Source organism: Lepus europaeus, chromosome 20 (assembly GCF_033115175.1).
Source record: "Lepus europaeus isolate LE1 chromosome 20, mLepTim1.pri, whole genome shotgun sequence".
NCBI classification, from domain to species: Eukaryota; Metazoa; Chordata; class Mammalia; order Lagomorpha; family Leporidae; genus Lepus; species Lepus europaeus.
Window position 1 is genome coordinate 40613692 of NC_084846.1, and position 20108 is coordinate 40633799.

Consider the following 20108-nt stretch of genomic DNA (forward strand, 5'->3'; position numbering starts at 1 on the left):
GCAAAGAAACTGAGAATTTCCATAGTTGTAACAGACAGAAGACCTTTGGTACATCCATGTCTTTCCATGTACAGAGAGCAAAGAACTCCATTTTCCTAAAGACTGATGCAAAATGCTCTGTCCACCAACACTCATGCCTGTGATCAGCATTCTAGAATGGATATTCTCTCTTGTTATCAGGTTATCATTCTGTTCTTCAGTAGACTTCTTTTTTTAAAAAAAGATTAATTGTATTTATTTGAAAGGCAGAGTTAGAGAGATATATGTATCTTTGATCTGCTGGTTCACTTTCCATATGACTGCAACAACTGAAGCTAGGCATAGCTGGAGCCAGGAGCTTCATCTAGGTCTCCAGTGTAGGTGTAGGAGCCCAAGGACTTGGGCCATCCTCCGCTGCTTTCCCAGGTGCACTAGCAGGGAGCTGGTTTGGAAGTAAAGCAGTCAGGACTTGAACCAGCACCCATAAGGGATGCCAGTGCTGCAGACAGCAGCTTAACCCACTACACCACAACACCAACCCCTTCAGTAGATTCTTTCAGGAAAATTTGACCACTGTATCATGATCTTGCCTGGCAGGTGAAATTTTTAGATTATATTTTTAAAAGAATATAGAAACACAATTTTCCTTCTCTTTTCTCTTAAAATAGTTGATTTTTTAAAGAACCATTGATCCTAGCTACTTCCCCCAACATCCCAACACCAATCATAAGATGCACATATTGAGAAAATGAAATCACGTCTTTCAAGAGAAACCAAGCCAAGTTTTTGCCGCCTTCTGTAAAAAAGTACATCACCCACGAGCCTGATGATATGGCACACGCACAGCTTGAGCTGGCTCTGAGAAAATGCCTTGGAAGATTCGTCCTGAAAGTGTATGTTCATCTTAATAAGCAAGACTACAAAGACAGAGTGGTACCCAAAAACAGCCAGAAAGAAGCTACGAATATTTTACTTTGGTGTCATTAAGAAATACACCAACCAGTGCCACTCAACACAGAGTTCTTTCCAGGTCAGGATGAACTTGGAATTGAACTGCTACTGGAAGAACTGGCAAGACAGTCCCATTTCTTAGTCATAAATTGTGGGAACAACTGTAAATTATAACACATAAAACCATAATGAATATTTTCTTTCACAGGGGTGAGAATCGAGGGCTAAAACTTCCTTACTCATAGAAGGAAATTGATAGCTATAATTCTGCTGGTGATCTTTTAACATTTTTGTTAGTTATTCCAGTAATATGTATATGTATCTTATAAAACAATATACTGAAACAGTATAGACAAAGCCATAAAAACTTCCCCTCTTTCCCAGTTCTTTCCCTAATGCGTTTCCCCACCTAATAGGTAAATTTCTCCTGGTTTTATTCATACCTATGCCTTTCTATAGGTTGTATCAATCTGATTGCTTTGTTATAGTGTGTGTAAGTGGCATCATTTTGTATGTGTTATTTTGTAACATCACTATTTACATGTCTTGATCACTTGAGTACTTGGGTTCTCTAGAATTTCTGTAGCATAACCATGTAAGCTTTCACTGATTGACATTCACAGTGACTACCATCGGCCATGGTATGTGTGCACACAGGTGAGAACTTCTTTAGGATAGAATCTACAAGTTGAATTACAGGAATGAGGCCATGTGTATTTTTAATTTTAATTATGTTGCCAAATTACCATCTAAGAAACTGTGAACAATTTGCACCTCCAACCTACAGTATAGAAATGTATCTGTTGTCTGTCTCCCTGCCAACAGCCTTGGCATATTTTATTGCAGTTCCCTAACTGTTAGTGATGGTGAGCTTTTTCTTTGTGTTGTTTTGCCATTTGTGTTTGGTTTTCAGTGAATTTATTTTCCTTTTTCCCTGTTTCTTGCTTGGATTGTCTCTTCCTTGCCCTCTTCCTGACCCTCTCTCCCTCCTTTCCATCCCTCTATCACCCTCTCTCTTCCCCTTTCTCCCTCCCTCCTTCTCTTCTTTAAAATTGCTCTTAGTGGTTTGTATGCTCTAGATATTTGGAGGAATTTCTAAACATCTGGAAGGCAGGAATCATGCCTTAATCTCTTTTTGTATTCCTTTGAACTTAACATTGTGCTAGCTTGTTCTTGTGGCATTTACAAATTTAAAGACTACTTTGGTTAAGTGACACATACACAAAATAGACATAATTACTAGACTAAAAGTTGATATCCTGGAAAGGATTAAGAATGTGTCAAAATATCTGGTTAGGATATTAAAAAAAAGACTTAGAGACATTATGAAATCGGTGAATCCTTTTTAAATTATTATTTATTAGAAATCCAGGAAAGAAGAAGGAAAAAAAGAAAGCAGTGTTCAAGGACAGACTTGCAGATTGATTTACACCATCAGGAAGGCTCCTGGATGGATGGACTCGAGCTCCTGGAGGGGCATTAATTCTTGGTTGTCAAGACAACTCTGTTCCGAGGGACTGTGTCAGCAGAATTCTTCAGTAATCCTTACCCTCCCGCTGCTGGACTGTTCATATCTCCGTATTCAACTGAGCAGGCTTTCACATTGCTGTCTGATTCAGATGCTAGTTTAAGACTCCACCCCCGAGGTGGCACACCCCTCTTGTTGACCACATGAAGTATTATGCTAAATATTACTGAGATGGAGATAGAGCTTTTGTGATGTTACATAGGTAACGATGAGTCTTACGTACTTTTGGAAATGCTTGAAAACAGTATTTTCATAGGGCCAAAGGAATTACTTTAATCTAATATGAACATTTGGTTATTTTTTGTAAAGTAATTCAGTCTGTTTTCTCCTTGCATTAAATATTAGAAATGAGCTGTAAAAATTCTTCCTTGGAAGAGGCTTTCTATCTGGCCTCCCTGCCTATACATTTTCATTCCAGACTCTCCTAGAATCATCTTCCTGCTCTCCTGGAGGTACCTGTCACACTTTGCCTACCTTTTGGCCCATGTGTCCCAGTGCTGCGGTCCTTCCTCTCTCGCTGGGATCTCTACCTTCCAGAAGACTACTGTGACCTTTCCAACCCCATCAATTTTCTATTTCAGCCCCACCAATCATGGAAGATCAAGTTCATGCTCTCAGTCCCTGCTGATGGGAGTACAAACGGGTAGAGTACTTCTGGAGGTTACTCCCTCTTTGGGAGGTAATTGGGCAATAAGTTTCAGAAATCTTAAAAGTCGGCATATCGGGGTGAGCATTGTGGCATAGGAGGCAGAGCCATCGTCTGTGACACGGGCATCCCATATTAGTGCTGTTTGTGTCTCAGGTGCTCCAGTTCCATCCAGCTCCCTGCTAATGGCCTACGGAAAGCAGTGCAAGATAGCCCAAGAGTTTGGGCCCTTGTCACCCACGTGAGAGATCTTTACAAAGCTCCTGGCTTCAACCTGCCCAGCCCTGGCTGTGGCAGTCATTTGAGAATGAACCAATGAGTGAATGGAAGATCTCTCTTTCCTTCTCCTCTCTCTCTAACACTGACAATAACTAAATAATAAAATATTTTTAAAAACCTAAATAGGTTTGTCATTTGAGCCCTAACGTTATTTTAAGGACATGAAACAACAAAGATACATAGAAAAGAAAGAGTGTGGGAAAAGGAGATAGGGCAGGATGGCAACGACTCCACATGAGGGTATTCTTAATTTATCTTTTTGAGTAGTTTTTCACTTAGTAGGAATGAAATGATTTGGATATTGGGATCTGGCGTGATTTACAAAGCATTTGTACTGTGCATTTTAGCATTTTCTAAATTTTCTTCAATGAAAACAAAATAAATTATTAAAAATGATCAACAAATACTTTGTAGGGAGAAAAAGGGGGAGGGAGGGAGAGGGAAGGAGAAATCTTATGGATTTCTTATTATGGATTAAAAGAGTTAAAAATACTGACAAAATCATTATGTCAGTATGACTCAAATTTGCCTTTTGATATGAACATGAGCAAGGGGCCAGTGCCGTGGTGCAGTGGGTTAAAGCCCCAGCCTGCAGTGCCGGCATTCCATATGGATGCCAGTTCTAGTCCCGGCTGCTCCACTTCTGATTCAGCTCTCTACTAATGCACCTAGGAAAGCAGTGGCCTGGATGAAGCTCCTAGCTCCTGCCTTCAGATTGGCTCAGCTCCAGCCATTGTGGCCATTTGGGGAGTGAACCAGAGGATGGAAGATTTCTCGCTCTCTTCCTCCTCACCCCTCCCCCCCCTTCTCCTCCTCTTCCTCTCTCTCTCTCTCTCTCTCTCTCTCTCTCTCTGTAGCCCTGCCTTTCAAATAAATAAATAAATCTTTAAAAAAAAGATTAAGATTTTGGGGGAGATCATTGTCATGGCTCAGGGGGTTAAGCTGCCACCTGCAACCTTAGCATCCAGTATGACCCCTGATTTAAGTCCCAGCTGCTCTACTTCTGATCAGCTCCCTGTTAATGCCTCTGGGAAGCCAGTGGAAGATGGCCCAAGTGCTTGGATCCCTGTCACCCACATGGGAGACCTAGATGAAGGTTCAGGCTTCTGGTTTTGATCTGGCCTAGCCTTGACTATTTCAGCTATGATATATATTATGTTATATTTATATTATATTATAGTTTTTAAACAAATTCTTTGAATGATATATACTTAAATACAGATGAGATAATATGTGTAACATTTGCTTTAAAATTATCTGATGGTATTGGGGAGGAATGTGAAGGTATAGAAGAAACAAGATTGACTATTGGAGTTGAGTGAAAAGTATATGAAGGTTTATTATATATATTCTAATTTAATTTGTGTTTGAACGATTCCATGATAAAAAGCTGTTAAAAGAATGAATAGCCTATTTAAAGCCCTGTGAAATATAGGAGGAATACATATCATTGAGGCGGGGGGGGGGGGCTGCACTTTGGAATTACACCTCCCCCCAACCCCAATCCAGTCGTCCTCCATCTCTCTCCTAGTCTCTGGACTCTAGCTGTCACAGTTCATCCTTTGTACCACTCTGTTATGGAACAAGATGGTAATTGTACCATCCCTGTCACTATCATGCCTTGTGCCTCAAATCTGAAGCAATCTAATCTGAAAATCTCACCCTTCTTGCTTCTGGACTTAAGAATGATTTCTCTGTCTTGGCAAGGAGTCCACTGACAAAATAACTTGTAGAAATATTCCTCTGACAGGATGTTGGGGTCCCTCCTCATCTGCTTCCCTAACCTCCGGGACAATCCTATCCAGGCACAAACCAGGCCCATGGGGCTGTTCTCCTATCTCTGAAAGATTGAAATCAACACCTCTCATCCAGGAATTCTAGTAATAGATGGTTTGCATTAGTTGTTTCTCAGTCTTCTTGCTCTGTTGGTGTTATTGTTAATGTATGTTTGTGTTACCATCCAAAGGATAATGCCACTCTTTGAAAGGTAAACATTAGTTTTTTGAATATAAGTATTGTTTCTTAGAGTTATTGGGCTTGCCCAAGGGTCTTAGTACAAGTATGGTCATATGTTGTCCCATCATCTGTCCTGAAAGATTCCAGGAATTCTCACATTAACTTGGCAATAGATGTAAGAAATTCATGTTTTCCTTATACATTTTTTGGTATTTTAATCCTTCATTGCAAATCGGAGTAGTTGTGGAGCTATAGGGATGGGAGTGTTGTTTATATCTCATTTCCTAGGCTTTGAGAAATATGGTATGTCCCCAGCAATGCCAGTCTTGAAGACTTTCAGATGTTCATAAGGACTCTTGTTTCTTGCTAAATATATAGAATTGTCTATTTATAAGTATCCTGAAGTATAACACCCTGAAGATACATGCACTGTTAAATTGAGTTGGACTGTAGTTTCTCCAAGTAGAGCCAACCTCATGTAGGGTGGGTACCCTCCTACTACTATAGGTGCTCTGGTGAAGGCCCATGTCTTGCCTGTATGGTTACCAGGTAGTGATCCCTCCTGGTCTAATCTTTCTCCAAATCCTTTCTCCCCAAGTAGCCAAAGTGATCTCTCCAGAACATGGCTTAGTCTGGTCATGTCACTCCTGTGTCTTCTTCGAGTAACCCTTCTCTCCCACTCTGCTTTTCTAATGACTGAAGACCAACCTGTTAGGTCCTTCACAGCTCAATGACCCATTCTATTCTTACACTTCCCTAATATGACATCTTTCACACTTACATAAGCTACTCCCTCTATTTGGTCTTTTCCTTCTGTCTGGTATATAATAGGCAGTTGAACACTTGCTGACTGAAGGAATGGCTAGATGGCTGGCTTATATGTATCTTTTCAGAAGTGGCTCAGGAAGTTTCCCTCAGCCCCTGTCTGGTTCAGTGATTAACTTATGTGCACCTATGGAATTTGATGCATTGCCTGTTTTGGAATGATCTGATGCACTATGCTGCTAACTTTTTACCTATTTTTCTCTCAGTCCACAGTTGCTCTCCTGTACTCCATTCTGTGGGGGCTTCCAGTCTGCAAACTCATTTCCTAGCTTCCCTTATCAGCCATATTCTTATTAACCCTGCCAATTAAGAACCACTCCTGGGGCTAGCGTTGTGGCTTAGTAGATTTGAGTCCTAATTTTTCGACTTTCTACCTTGCTCCCTGCTAATGTGCCTGGGAAAGCCCCAGAAGATTGCCCTAGTATTTAGACCCCTGCATCCATGTGGGAGACCAGATGGCGTTCCAGGATACTGGTTTCAGCCTGTCCCAGCCCTAGCCATTGTTGCAATCTGGGGAATGAATCAGCTGATGGAAGATTGATCTTTCTCATGCTGCCTTTCAGATAAAATAATTAAAAAAAAAAAAAAAACTCTTAGGAGATCAGAAGAAAGGCAGACAGAATCTTCCCCTGTTGGCTCCAGCAGTTGCTAGCAGCTGCTTCAGTAATAGCAGTTGGGGGTGACTGCAAACCCCAGCAGCTCTGTTGTTGGCAGGACAGATCACATCACAACAAGAAGAGGAGTGCAGACAGCTTACAGTACAAAGGCAGATCCTGCCTATTTCATGGGCGCAGTGCAGAGCAGCATTGGCAATTTCTCATCTTTGTATATCAGCTCATCTTTGGATTTCCCTCCCCAATCTCCTTCATTCTTCTGCTTTTTTTCTTAGCATTTGCAACTTCGTTGTCACTACTTCCATGTGTGAAATTTCCTGTTTAAAGTCCATTATGGGAGTATTCTCTTAACCTGACCAGTTCCTTTTTGAAACTCTAATTAGCTCCCTTGGAATAGAAGCTATTTTATTTTTCTTCTAACCCTACTGTCCACCACAGTATGAGTACATGGAACACATATATGATTATATAGAGATTATATAATAATTCTTGGGATTTTTTGGTAAATAGGCCTTTATGGGTTAAGTGTATTAAAAAATATATTTACCTTAACTCTCCCTCTAATCCCCAGCCTCTTCCTCAGTCTTCATCTGTGCTATCTCGGTGACACTGACTGCCATAGAGTGGCTCAGATTGTGTGCATGTGAACCAAGCTGGCCAATCACGGTTAATATAGGACATTTTCTGGAACCACTGGGAAAGGGACTCCTTTTCCTCAGAGTGGTGCCTCAGATGGATTGCAAATGCATTTCTGGGGGAAAAAAAAAAACTTAGCTCAACTCTCTTGAGGCCAACATGTCTTTTCTACTCAGAAACTTCACGATTTGTTACCAAAAAGTGAAGTTTCCATTATTTTTTGTGGCCACAAAGAAAAATTATATTCATAAAATTGTAGCCGTGGATACTGCCAGTGACCAGACTGCCAAAGTTATTAAAGTCATTTTTCTGCATTAAATGGATACAAGAAATTGTAGGCACTTTGGGAGGAAAACTACAATCTAATATGTTTCCAATGATTTTGAAGGACTTTCCTAACTATGTATTAGGGTGCAGCCTTGAATATAGGGTCACCCAAAGGTTATGTGGCAGGAAATCACAGATATTTCAGACAGGACTAAGGCTGTTGTGAGGTATATGGAAAAAAGCAAGCTGAAAACCAAGTAATAATTTAGTTCCTCTGTGGGTCTTCGATGCTGTGCACTCACCAAAATGGCAGCCCTCAGAAAACTGCCAATTTCATGAACACATTTTGAATGACCACATGCTCAAATCATTCCTCCACTGTCTGACTCTGCTTCTGGATTTATTTAGCAAAATGGGAGGATTAGAAAGGGCCAGTCCTTAGCACATTTGTGTCCGCTCCCTTTGGGAGTGTGTAAATCAAGAAATACATACTGAGAACATATTGTGTGCAGAGTGTGTGAGTGGGTGTAGCACAGAACACTCCAAGTTTCTGTTCTTCTGTTTTGGTCCTATAGAATGGCCATTATAAAAATGTATAGTATGTAGTACTTGGAAGAGTAGAAGTTTGCACAGATCTGCTTTGCAACTCTTGATTTTTACCATTTCTAACTTGGGCAAATCATTTTATCTAGTTGGGTCTTAGTCTCCATCTTTGTAAAATGAGGGTAGTATTTCTTATCTCATGGGATTATTGTAATGATTACATGAGGAGATACAAGGTGACTTCAAAATGTTCATGGCAAATGGAAATAAAAGGATAAACATTTTAAAGTTGATACCTATGAGAAATCCTCAGAAAGGTAATTAAAATACATACTATGGACAAATTATACATGGATTTCAAAATATTTTGCATCCAAATAAACATGTTTAATTTCTTCTTTCTCACATATTTTTTGATGTACTTTCATATATGCACCCTGAAGATAGAAACGTCTGTGAAGGAGTGTCCTAAGTATGTGTTGCAAGTACAGCCTTGTATTAATCATGTAACGGAAGACAGAATATAACCCACTATCTTTGGTACCATCATCATCTTCACAGTTGTTCTCATGCTTCCATAATGTACCAATTAAACACTTAGCCTTGAGATGTGGCGAATGCTTACAATGGGCTCTGAAGGATAAATATCTGGAACTGTGGTGAGGTCAGGATTCTCCCTATCTGAAAAGGAGACCCTCACATAGCCGTAACTGTCAAGATAGACACCTCGGAGATGTCAGCACAGTTGACTTCACATGTACAATCTAGAGACACAACTGTTGTGCCTAAGAGAACCCATGGCTGTTCTGTGGGTAACAGAGCCTTCATTATGAGCCTAACAGAGCAGATAAACATCTTGTGAGAAACTACATCAGAGAAACATACAAGATGATAGGGGAGCCCAAGCAGGGGAGAGGCAGATTCTGAATTCTTATGGGCCTAAGAGAGCCTGAAAAACAGCTGTCACAAGGAAAGTGATCATCTTAATAGAACCGCCCAGTCACCCAAGGGTCACAACTCACCAGAAAGTGCTGTTTTCATGTGCATGTGAAATTCCTTGACCTCCTGATTCTAATACCAAAGTCAATTTCTTCCATTGTTTTCCTTTTTCATCCTTATTACTTTTCTTCCTAGTTCTCCATGTCTTTTATCTTTTTAATCATCCCCTTAGCACAGAAAGGATCATGCCTGGTTCCTCAGACTACCTCAAAACACAACAGTGAATAATGCTATGCCAGGCATTTATAGAGTAAAGGGAGCCTGAACCAAGGTGGTCCCAGGATTAGTTTCCTACAGGGAACAGCATCTACTTCTCTGTTTTGCCTTCAGCTACTTGATTTGTCAGGGCTCACTGGACTGATACACATTTAACTCCACTGTTATCCTAATGGTCAGTGAACACATATTTGGGCGTCTTTTACATACATCTCCAGGTAATTAGTTAGGTACTAGGGCTACACACAGAATAAATAAGATACTCTCTGCTTTCTGGGAATCAATTCTACTTGGAATTAAATAAATAATTAGTCTATGGGTTCAGAAGTCTTTGGAAAAGTCTAGTTTGCTTTGAAGGCTCTTAACAAGGCAGTACCTTACCTGGGAAGCCATGTCTAAGTGAAAGGATATGTAGGAATTAGCTAGAAGGCATCACAGGACATATCTCCCCTTTTCTACTTGTCATCACTTCTTCCACCAGTATGAATAGGTTCAGCCTAGACCCTGCCCCTACTCAATGGAGGAGAATTCAGTCAGCCTCCACCTCCCACCCCTGTCCCACTTCAGCCTATACTACTCATATAAGTGAGATGCATATAAGAGCACAACTTAAAGTCCTAGATCAAATACTGGTGAACTGCCTGTCTTTATGGCAGGACTCTCCCTGGAGGCCACACACTCTTGCACTCTCTGGTTTGTTTCTCTGGATTGTTCGTGGAAGTCAGCTGTAAGAGACAATTCTTGCATGATGTCAATCTTGTCTTCGAGGATGCACGAGGGTCTCCTTTCCATATAGACTGAGTCCTGGCCTCAGCAGAGTTCCGGAGACTGAGGCACAACTCCATTATTCATGGGAATTGTATTATGACCAAGCTTAGTGTGAGTTGTATCTCTGCCACTTGCAACTAAGAATCCTGATTGATAGTCATGTAACTTGATGTTGGCATGGGCACGTGTTTTTGTATAGTACGTATTTTGAACCTAAGTAGTAACATTGTGTTTTCAAAATTGGAGTGAAAGAGTCTTGAAGATATCTATGTTAAAATGAACTTCAAGTTAGGGTAACATTGTCTATTTAAGTATTTTACTAAGCTTCTAGGAATACTTTGTTTTTGGATGTTTGGAATTAAAAATTTATGTCCTTAAGCCCTTTAGCATTGTTTAGACAATTCCTGCTATACTTTCAAATATACTTTTTGGTGATACAAAATCAGAACACGTTATTATACCTGAAGGAACAACAAAGACAGTGCATTTTGGAAAGAGATATAACATGTGAAGGGCTCAGGAGGCACCCTGGTTGTTGTCACAAGCTCAGAAAGTTGTCTTCGAGACAAGAAACGATGGCTCATTCCTGTTGGATAGACAGCATCCATTGACAGAATAAGTAATGACCACCTTGTCGTAGCTTGTGGGGGCTGCCATAACAGAACTGGGTAGTCAGCAGACATGTAGATTCTCCTGGTTCTGGAGGCTGAAAGGCACGATGAAGGTGTTGATGGATTTGGTTTCTTCTACGGCCTTCCTGGGTTTGCAGATGGCTACCTCTTTGTGTCCTCACATGGTCCTCCCACTGTGTACATGCATGCCTGTATCCACATTTCCTCTTCCTTAAAAAAAATCTTTAAGAGGCAGAGAGCCATCCCCCTAGCCCCAAACACACATCAGAAGAGAGGAACAGATGTATAGTAGATAGATCCCATTTGCTGGTTCACTCCCAGGACCTACAAGAGCTGGGGCTGGAAGCGGGAACTGGGAACTTGATCCAGGTCTCTCATGTGTGTGGCAAGGACCCAATTACTTGAGCTACCACCTGCTGTCTCCCAGGGTCTGTATTGGTAGGAAGCTGGAATTGGGTGTCAGAAGAGCTGGATATCAAACCCAGGTACTACAGTATGGGACGTGGGCATCTTAACCACTAGGCAAAATGTCCACCCTAAATTTCATCTTATTAGAATACCAGTTATATTGAGTTAGGACCCACACATTTTACTTCATTTTTATCTTAACTACCTCTTTAAAGACTTTATCTCTACATTTAGTAACATTCCTAGGTACCAGAGTTAAGACTTCAATAAATTAATTTTGGGGAACAAAATTCACTCAGCCAATACCATGCATGCACACATATTCACACTTATTTTCCTTTCAGAAAAGCAACATCTAATTTTTCTTTTAGAAACTAATGGACTGGCATTGTGATACAGCGGGTTAAGTCACTGCCTGCAGTGCCCAGCATCCCACAGGGGCACCAGTTTGAGTCCCAGCTGCTTCACTTGTGATCCAGCTCCCTGAAAATGGCCTGGAAAAGCAGCACAGATGACCCAAGTGCTTGTGCCTCTGCCCACCCATGTTGGAGACCGGGATGGAGTTCCAGGCTCCTGGCCTAGCCATGGCCATCAGGGGATGAAAAATTGATCTCTCTCTCTCTCTCTCCCCCTCTTTTCCTGTCTCTGTAACTGCCTTTCATAAAAATAAATAACTTTTTATAAAAATAACAGAAAGGTTGGCAACTCTATAGGAAGTAGCATTATCATAAGTGTGAGGACATATGTTATTTTATTTTGACAGGCAGAGTGGACAGTGAGAGAGAGAGACAGAGAGAAAGGTCTTCCTTTTTGCCGTTGGTTCACCCTCCAATGGCTGCTGCGGCCGGCGTGCTGCGGCCAGCGCACTGCGCTGATCCGATGGCAGGAGCCAGGTGCTGGTCTCCCATGGGGTGCAAAGCCCAAGCACTTGGGCCATCCTCGGCTGCACTCCTGGGCCACAGCAGAGAGCTGGCCTGGAAGAGGGACAACCGGGACAGAATCCGGTGCCCCGACCGGGACTAGAACCCGGTGTGCTGGCGCCGCAGGCGGAGGATTAGCCTATTGAGCCGCAGCGCAGGCCAGGACATATGTTAATCTAACAACATAGAGAAGGAAGCTGCAAAATAGTCAGCTGTGAAAGACAAGATGCTCTTGCCTGGGGGAGGATGGGCAGAAGGACCCTGTAGTGACGCTGAATTACAAAGCTGGCCAAAGATGTGGGTATTTAGAAACATGGCCGCTGGGCATAGGATCTGAGCATAAAAATAACAGTGTGAGAGTAACTGAATCATTTTGCTGTTCCTGATGAAATATGCTGTTTGTAGTAGCATTTACATATGAAAAGAGTAGAAGGGGGCCTTAGGAGACCACCCAGCATTAGTCACCAACCTCGACTGCAACAAGCCCCTTTCTCTCCAGGGCTCACACCCTACAAGGACACCCTTAATTCTAGCTGGACATCTCCGGATGTTAGAAAGTTCTCTGTTGAGCTCCCACCTTGCTGTAACTGATTGATTAACTAGATTTCTGAAGCAACATGAAAAGAAAGCTATCTTCCTACTTCGTGTGTGCTGTAACTGATGTCTTTGAAATCATGTATTATCCAGTTCCTCCACTTGTTTCTTAAATAGTATAATTTAAAATTCTATCACTCTCTTAGCTATTCCTCTTTATTTGGTCAAAATTCCTGTTGCAAAAATGTCCCAAAGTGCTTTTACCCAATGAAAAATCCTACTTTATGTGACTAGGGCAGTCTATTAAGATGCTGCAATTTTTTTTTTTAAGCAATTACTGATGGTTCACATTTGTGGTCAAGTAACAGTAAACCAGGCTTCTGATTGCAAAGCACTTGCTGTGTAGTTTTCTACTGATGCATAACAAATTACCCCCAAAATTTAGCAGCTTAAAACATTTATTACTTCACAGATTCTGAGGCGTGGCTTTGATGGATGGTTCCAGCTCAGTCTTTCATAAGTTTGCAGACAAGTCGTTGGCTGGATTGCGAACCTGAAGAATTGACTGGAAATGGAGGATCACTTCCAAGCTCGCGCACACAGCTGTTGGCAGGGAATTTTGCTCCTTACCAAGTGGTCCTCTCCACACAGGACGTTACCTCCTACAGGGTGAGTGATATCCAGCTCCTGTTTTCTATTACCTAAGCTTGGAAGTTATACACCATCAATTCTGCCATGTCCTATTGGCAGATCAACCCCTGTAGGGTGGGGATCGGGGGGTGACCATCGCAGACACAGACATTTATTAAGCATCTGCTATGTGGTAGTTACTCTTCCTGTGCCAGTGCTGGGTAAGCATTTTCCATGCATCATCTCACTTCATGCTGTCAACAACCTCCCAAGTAGGAGCTATCATCATCACTCCACTCTACATGTGAAGCAAGTTACCCTTAGAAATGTTACCAGAATTGTTGCTTAGTAAGTGATATAGCAGAGATTAAAACTTAGTTCTAACTTCAGAGCAGAATGCTCCTGTTTTCTTGTCCGGGACCTCTCTTTTCATGTGCGGTATTAAGCAAGTCTCCTTTAACCCATACCCATACAAATGTTTTTTGGGAACATAATTGCAGAATTTTGTATTTTGTCCCAGTTACATTGTGCCAAACTCATTAAACATTACAAGGTAATTTCATCTTTTGATTGTATCATTTGTGATATCCTTTCACCCATATTTGTGCCATTTACAGATCCTACTTCTTTTTTTTTTGGCAGGCAGAGTGGACAGTGAGAGAGAGAGAGAGAGAAAGGTCTTCCTTTGCCATTGGTTCACCCTCCAATGGCCGCTGCGGTCAGCGCACTGCAGCTGGTGTACCACGCTGACCCGAAGGCAGGAGCCAGGTTCTTCTCCTGGTCTCCCATGTGGGTGCAGGGCCCAAGCACTTGGGCCATCTTCCACTGCACTCCTTGGCCACATCAGAGAGCTGGACTGGAAGAGGAGCAACCGGGATAGAATCCGGCGCCTCGACCGGGACTAGAACTCGGTGTGCCAGCGCCGCAGGCAGAGGATTAGCCTATTGAGCCGCGGCACCGGCCACAGATCCTACTTGCACACAGAACATGATAAAACTAGTCTTGAAGAAACGAGGGGATGCACACGTGTCTATAAAGTAGGATGTGCAATATGCTTTTAAGAACATGTACTCCATGGCCACATGGTGTCAGTATGGATATGAGTGTGTAATTTGATGAAGCCGAGGTCGCCCACCCCTTTGATGTTCACATAAAATTGGCCAAGATCTTTATCCATTGTTCTTTGGGAAGCCCAGCTGCTGAACATTTCTGAAAATTCCAGGGTTCCTGTATCCTAGCTGTGGCCAGTGCTCTGAGCTCCTGTCCTATTCAACTCCAGCTCTGGCCTGCTGCTGCTGTTCACTTCTTTCTGCTCTTCAGGGCATCCATGTTGAACACAGCGCCCCGGTTTTCCATCAGAACTCCTTACAGATATTATTTTTACACCTACTTTACTGAACATTGGTGGGGGAAAGCATTTGGGAGTGAACCGGAGTACAGGAGCTCTCTCTTCCTCTCTACCTCTTAAGAAAAATAAATAGATAAAACATTAAAAAAAATTAGTCAATAGCTTGCTAGAGCCTCCGCTTTTGAGTGCCCCGAAGCAAAGTTTACACCAACTAACAAATGTAAGAGCCAGTTTCACTGGGCTCTTTCAACGGGATTCGGCATAGTGAGGAAGTAATTAAGACTAACTTGGATGACAAAACTCTAAATATTTCAGCACCAGAATCATGGGGTACTTCTTCCAAAAATTTCACACAGGCAGAGGCGTGGCAGGTGCTTGGCAGTCAGAAGCAGCAGGGTTAGTGCAAGGAATTAGGACCCAAGACAGAGTTGCAGACGTCTAAGATGTAGATGCTGGCAGGCTGGCGGAGATGTCACTACAGCCCATGCTGGCACAGACATAAGTCAGTTGACGATCACACACTATACCCGTTGACCCTGGGGCTCATACCACAACCTCACATCCAAGAGGAGGTGAGTGGGTGGATGGGGCCTAAACCCACCCAGAAAAGCTGGATTTATCCAAGTTTACTGTGAACTTTATGCCCTTAGGTAGAATTTGGAATCTTTTGTAGTCCTGGGTTGATGGATCAAGATTATACTTGCTGCACGCATACCTGCCATGCAGTGTGATAAGGGGAGGTGGATCTCTGGGTGATACGAGGACAAGTGAGAGGTCTCATAGCCAGTCTGAGACGGTCAAGGTCAGTGAGGAGTCACATCTGAGCAGAGTCGTGATGGATAAAGAACAGCAGTGGTTCAAAGGTAAAAGGAACCACAAGTAAACTCCCTGTGTTGTTCAGGGAGGGATGACTGAGGCTTTGAAGTCAAATGCAATAGGCTGCACAGGTCAAGCCAGAGAGCAGGGCTCTTCACACACGGGGCCTGGGGATTCCTGAAAGGACCAGTGCGATGACCCGAATAGGCTCATTTCAGAATCACCATTCTGGGTGGATGTGAAGGAAAGCTAGGGGAGTGCTCCTCCCGGAGACCCACTTCTTCTTACTGAGAATATCACATTGGTCATAACCATCCTGAAACCTGCGCTGCATGAAAAAAGTGGAAGGCTATTTTTTTCTTTGAAATTATATATTAGCATAGCAAAAATTCCAGGAAGGGGAAGTTGAAGTTAATTAGCAAAACTGTCAGATTATTAGCCTGAGTCACAATAGCAAAAACTACAAGTGATAGAATTTTTAGCATAGAGATGTCTCCCACACATATGTGTACAGAGTATGTCTTACATGATGTTCCTGAGAACGTGCTTTAAAAGAAATAAATTACATTTTAATGCACACAGCATTCATTAATATGAGGATCAGCAGAGCTTTGTGGTATAGGTTAAGCCACTGTATCCTTAATCAAAGTGCCAGTTTCAGTCCTGGCTGTTCCGCTTCTGAGCCAGCTCCCTGCTAATGAAACCTGGGAGGCAGCAGATGGTGGCACAAGTACTTGGGCCCCTGACACTCATGTGGGAAGCTCAGATGTAGCTCTGGGCTCCTGGCTTCAGCCTGGCTCACTCCATAGCTATTGCAGGCATTTGTGGAGTGAGCCAACAGAGGCAAGATCATCTTTCTCTCGCTCTACCTTTCACACAGTTGAAAATGATAAACAGAAAAATTAAAACAAACAAGGACTGGCAAGGCGAGGTGGGTGCAGCTGAGGCTGTGATGGGAGTGTCCTGTGGGGCGGCTTTGTAGGTGTTCTCGGAGGCTCTCCCTTTGCTTCTTCAGCCTCATCAATGGGCCTGTGAGCCATTTACTCCTTTAAAATACATCCCTTTCTCTTCAAAGAATGGATTTTGCTTTCTAGATATTACTCGAAAAAGGTCGTGTAAGTACTTAATACAAAAAAGGACCAAGTATGCAGTGGGTAAGACCTGATAGCGTGCAGGCCGTCTGCCTGGGCGAGTTCTGGCTCTAGCACTGACCAAGTGTCAGCCTTGGGCTTAACTTCACATGCAGCAGTGACCTCTCAGTGGAAATGGTGGCATTCACCATATGCAAGAGAGGATATATGCAAGGTGCTCCTCCCAGTGCCTGAGGCACAGGAACTGCTCAAGAGATTTTTTATGATGTTAAAATGTGTGCTTTAACAGTAGCACAACCAAATTAAACAGTCATTGAGAACATCTTAAAAATCCTCAAGGATGAATATTTAGCAGTATATTTTTGGCTGAAAACAAAAGCAAAAGAACTACTATGACAAAATAACTTTGAAATGGGTTGTTTCACAGAGAACAGCTTTCTTTAAAAACAGTGCAAAACATACACCTTGCAACTATGTTTCCTCTTTTCCAACACAAGTGAACTAGGTTGGTTTTTTAACCAGTGTTTTGAAATTAGTCAAACATGAAAAAAGTTAACTAAATTTGCCATATTTAAACAAAGAGCAAGAAAAAAATTTAAAAGGATTGTTCTTTAATAGAATTGTCTGATATGGTTAATTAAAAAAAATTCCAAGGAGAGCAAGCCAGTGTTCATAAACAATGAAATCTGTATTGTTCAGGAATTTTCCAGTGTGTTATTTCTGAAACAGTGAAAGAATATATTTTATTAAGTTTTTTAAATGAAGAAATGGTGATTATCATCTCTGTTTCTGTACTCAGAATTTTCTTCATGCCTGGAGATAATAATTAGGGTAATTTACCTTTGAATCAAAATGACTTATGGAAATTAGTAAATCCTATTAGTGGCTTTATAATCATTTTGGAAATAAACTTGCTCAAATCATATGAAGTAATGATATAAGTTTTATAATTTAAGCTGAATAATTACATTAAATTGGTAATGTTGAAAACAAAATAGGCTTACTTGTAACATATTTTTGTGAGGCAAGGGTTTCATGTTTTTCAAAACATGTAAATTAGCAATGTAGCAGAAAGAATACCAGACTTGGAAAAAGAAAATGTAAGAAGGTGGAGGAGTACATTCAGTAACAGCAAAGATTCTTCCAATGCTAAATATTTATGACTAACAAACCTGTTGCTTGCTAGAGAATTTTAACCCCAAGCTGAAGAGATGTATCTGTTGTATGTTTGCTTTGAACTTAGTCCAATGATTTTTTTTTAAGATCTTACTTTTATTTATCTGAAGCTTAGAGTTATGGAGAGGGAGAGCCAGGACTTGAACTCGAGCCTTTATGGGATGCTGGCATCACAGGCAGCAGCTTTACCCTCTGTGCCACAGTGCCTGCTTCAGTCCTGTGATTTCTGAAAGGGAGAGGGAGCCCTAATCTGAAACAGGCAGTCATCTCTGTGCCATGACAACATTTCTACATATTGGGTTCTTCACCTGTGAACCAAGGATGTAGTATCTTCTTCCTGGGGAGGTCAGGATCAAATGGATGTTAATGGGAGTGGCTGGTGGTCTACAGGTGCTCAGTAATCAGGAGCATCCTGTCCTCCCTAAAAAGAAGGCACAGAAAGTTGCACTCCCTCCTGCTGACGGGAGTAGGAGGACAGGAATAAGTGTATGTGTTTTTTCATACTTTTATGCAGGGATATCCCAAGACAGATGAGGCCAGTGACTGTTACAGTCACAAGTCTGAGTTCTCTCTGCAGTACCTTTTGTTCTATGGAGAGGCCCCATAGAGGGCAAAAGGAACCAGGATCAGACCCAGGTGTTAGTATCAGACAGTTTCATTTTTTCCTGAGAATCCCCCTCAGTTTGGATGGGGTTGATTCTTTCCTTCCTACCAGAAAACCCAACTATAACCACTCCGCCACCAAAGGGTTGAAGCCCTGTTCTATTCCATGTAAGGTGTTAGGCTTCTTGATTGCAGTTGTTCAACCCAGTAGAAGTGAGTCCTTCACAATGAGAAGAGCCTACATTTATCCCATCAACAGACACTGAGTGCCTGCCCGGGCCAGTTACTCTGCCAGCTGTCAGGACACACAACACGTGGCTGGTAAACAGAAAGCCACAGGACACCAGCCTGTTAATGCTACTCCCAGATGTCACCGAATGAATGACAGTGTCATGGTGATGCTTCATTAGATGCTTCTTAAGATGTGAACCACAGCTGATGACAAAGAAAGTCAAACTTGAAAGAGAGAATGCGGCCAGCAGAGTACATGGAGGCGAGGTCCGAGCTGTGGGAAGGAGCTTGCGGGAGAACTGCAGCTGGAGATGTTTTCACATGGCCAGGACAGTGATCTGTAGACCACTTGGTGGTTGAACAGCTTTATTTAGGTCGAAAAAATCTGCTTCTGACTCCTAGGCTTATGTATTGATTACTCAGTAATAAGCCAAACAGATAAATGACCACAGATCCAAGTGCTTCAGGGTGTGGAAAAAGCCCTAACTTCTACAAGACAGGCAAAGATGAGGAAACCGTATTTGAGCATAACATAAACATGAACAAAGCTCTCCACTACTGGTATCAACAAATAATTCTGTTTTTGCAAAAACAGTCTTAAAGAGAGTCATGAGGAGGGGACTGACAAGCAGAATTGGGCTACTTTTTCATCTCTAAAATTGCACTTCCTGGTCCACGGTTCTTAGCGCTGCAGATGTTGCAGTACTGTGCAGAATTCTAAAAATGAAATTAAAAAAAGAACAGGTTAAGAAAAAATCTCTTCTCTCGAATAGAAATATTATTGCAGTGTTAGTAGGGGAAGGTGATACAATGACATGTCACTCCTTTTTCTGGAGACTACTTCTGGTTCATGTAGGAACAGTCTAGACCAGATGTTATTCTGTGAGTCAAAGCACACCTTGGTATATGTGGGGGATTTGTTCTAGAACCTTCTAACAAAATCCTAGGCTACTCAAGTCTCCTATATAAAATGGTGGTGTATTTCCATATAACCTACCCACAGCTTCCTATATACTTTAAATCATTATTAATAGAATACTTAGTCCATAATGTAATTTTCATGTAAACAGTTGTTAATACAGTATTGTTTAGGCAATAACAACAAAAAAGTCTGCACATGTTCAGTACAGATGTAATTTTCTTCCGAATTGTTTTGAGTGGTGGTTGAATCCATGGACACAGATAGATGGTTGTCTGTGTACTAGTTTTAAAAACCTGTGGAGCCGTAAGGATGACGGTTATAGTTTTGAGTATACTCCTCTGATTGTTTCAGTTTTTCTTGAGTTGTCATTTGCCAAGCTGTCAACTCACCATGCTAGGCACAGGCAGGCACTCCTTGTGGAACATGTGCCGGCAATGGAAGACTACCACGCTGAAGGGCTTCGCTGCATCTGGGGGCAGGGACGGGGGAGGAGGAGAAAGGAGAACTCAGTGCCATCGGCAGGTCAGGTATAATCATGACACTGTGTGACTCACAGCTTTCTTACTTGGTATCTCCTATCTGAGCAATGA

General features: G+C 42.0%; 1 protein-coding gene across 1 annotated transcript in view; it reads right to left on the reverse strand.

Annotated features, from left to right (window-relative positions):
- Positions 1–17516: 17516 nt before the first annotated feature.
- The window catches only part of VPS41 (VPS41 subunit of HOPS complex), a 191128-nt gene continuing 188536 nt past the window's right edge, over positions 17517–20108 (reverse strand). The window contains 2 exon segments of the mRNA XM_062178061.1: positions 17517–19313; positions 19908–19987. Of these exon segments, the coding sequence (XP_062034045.1) occupies positions 19236–19313; positions 19908–19987 (158 nt within the window). The 3' untranslated portion in view covers positions 17517–19235.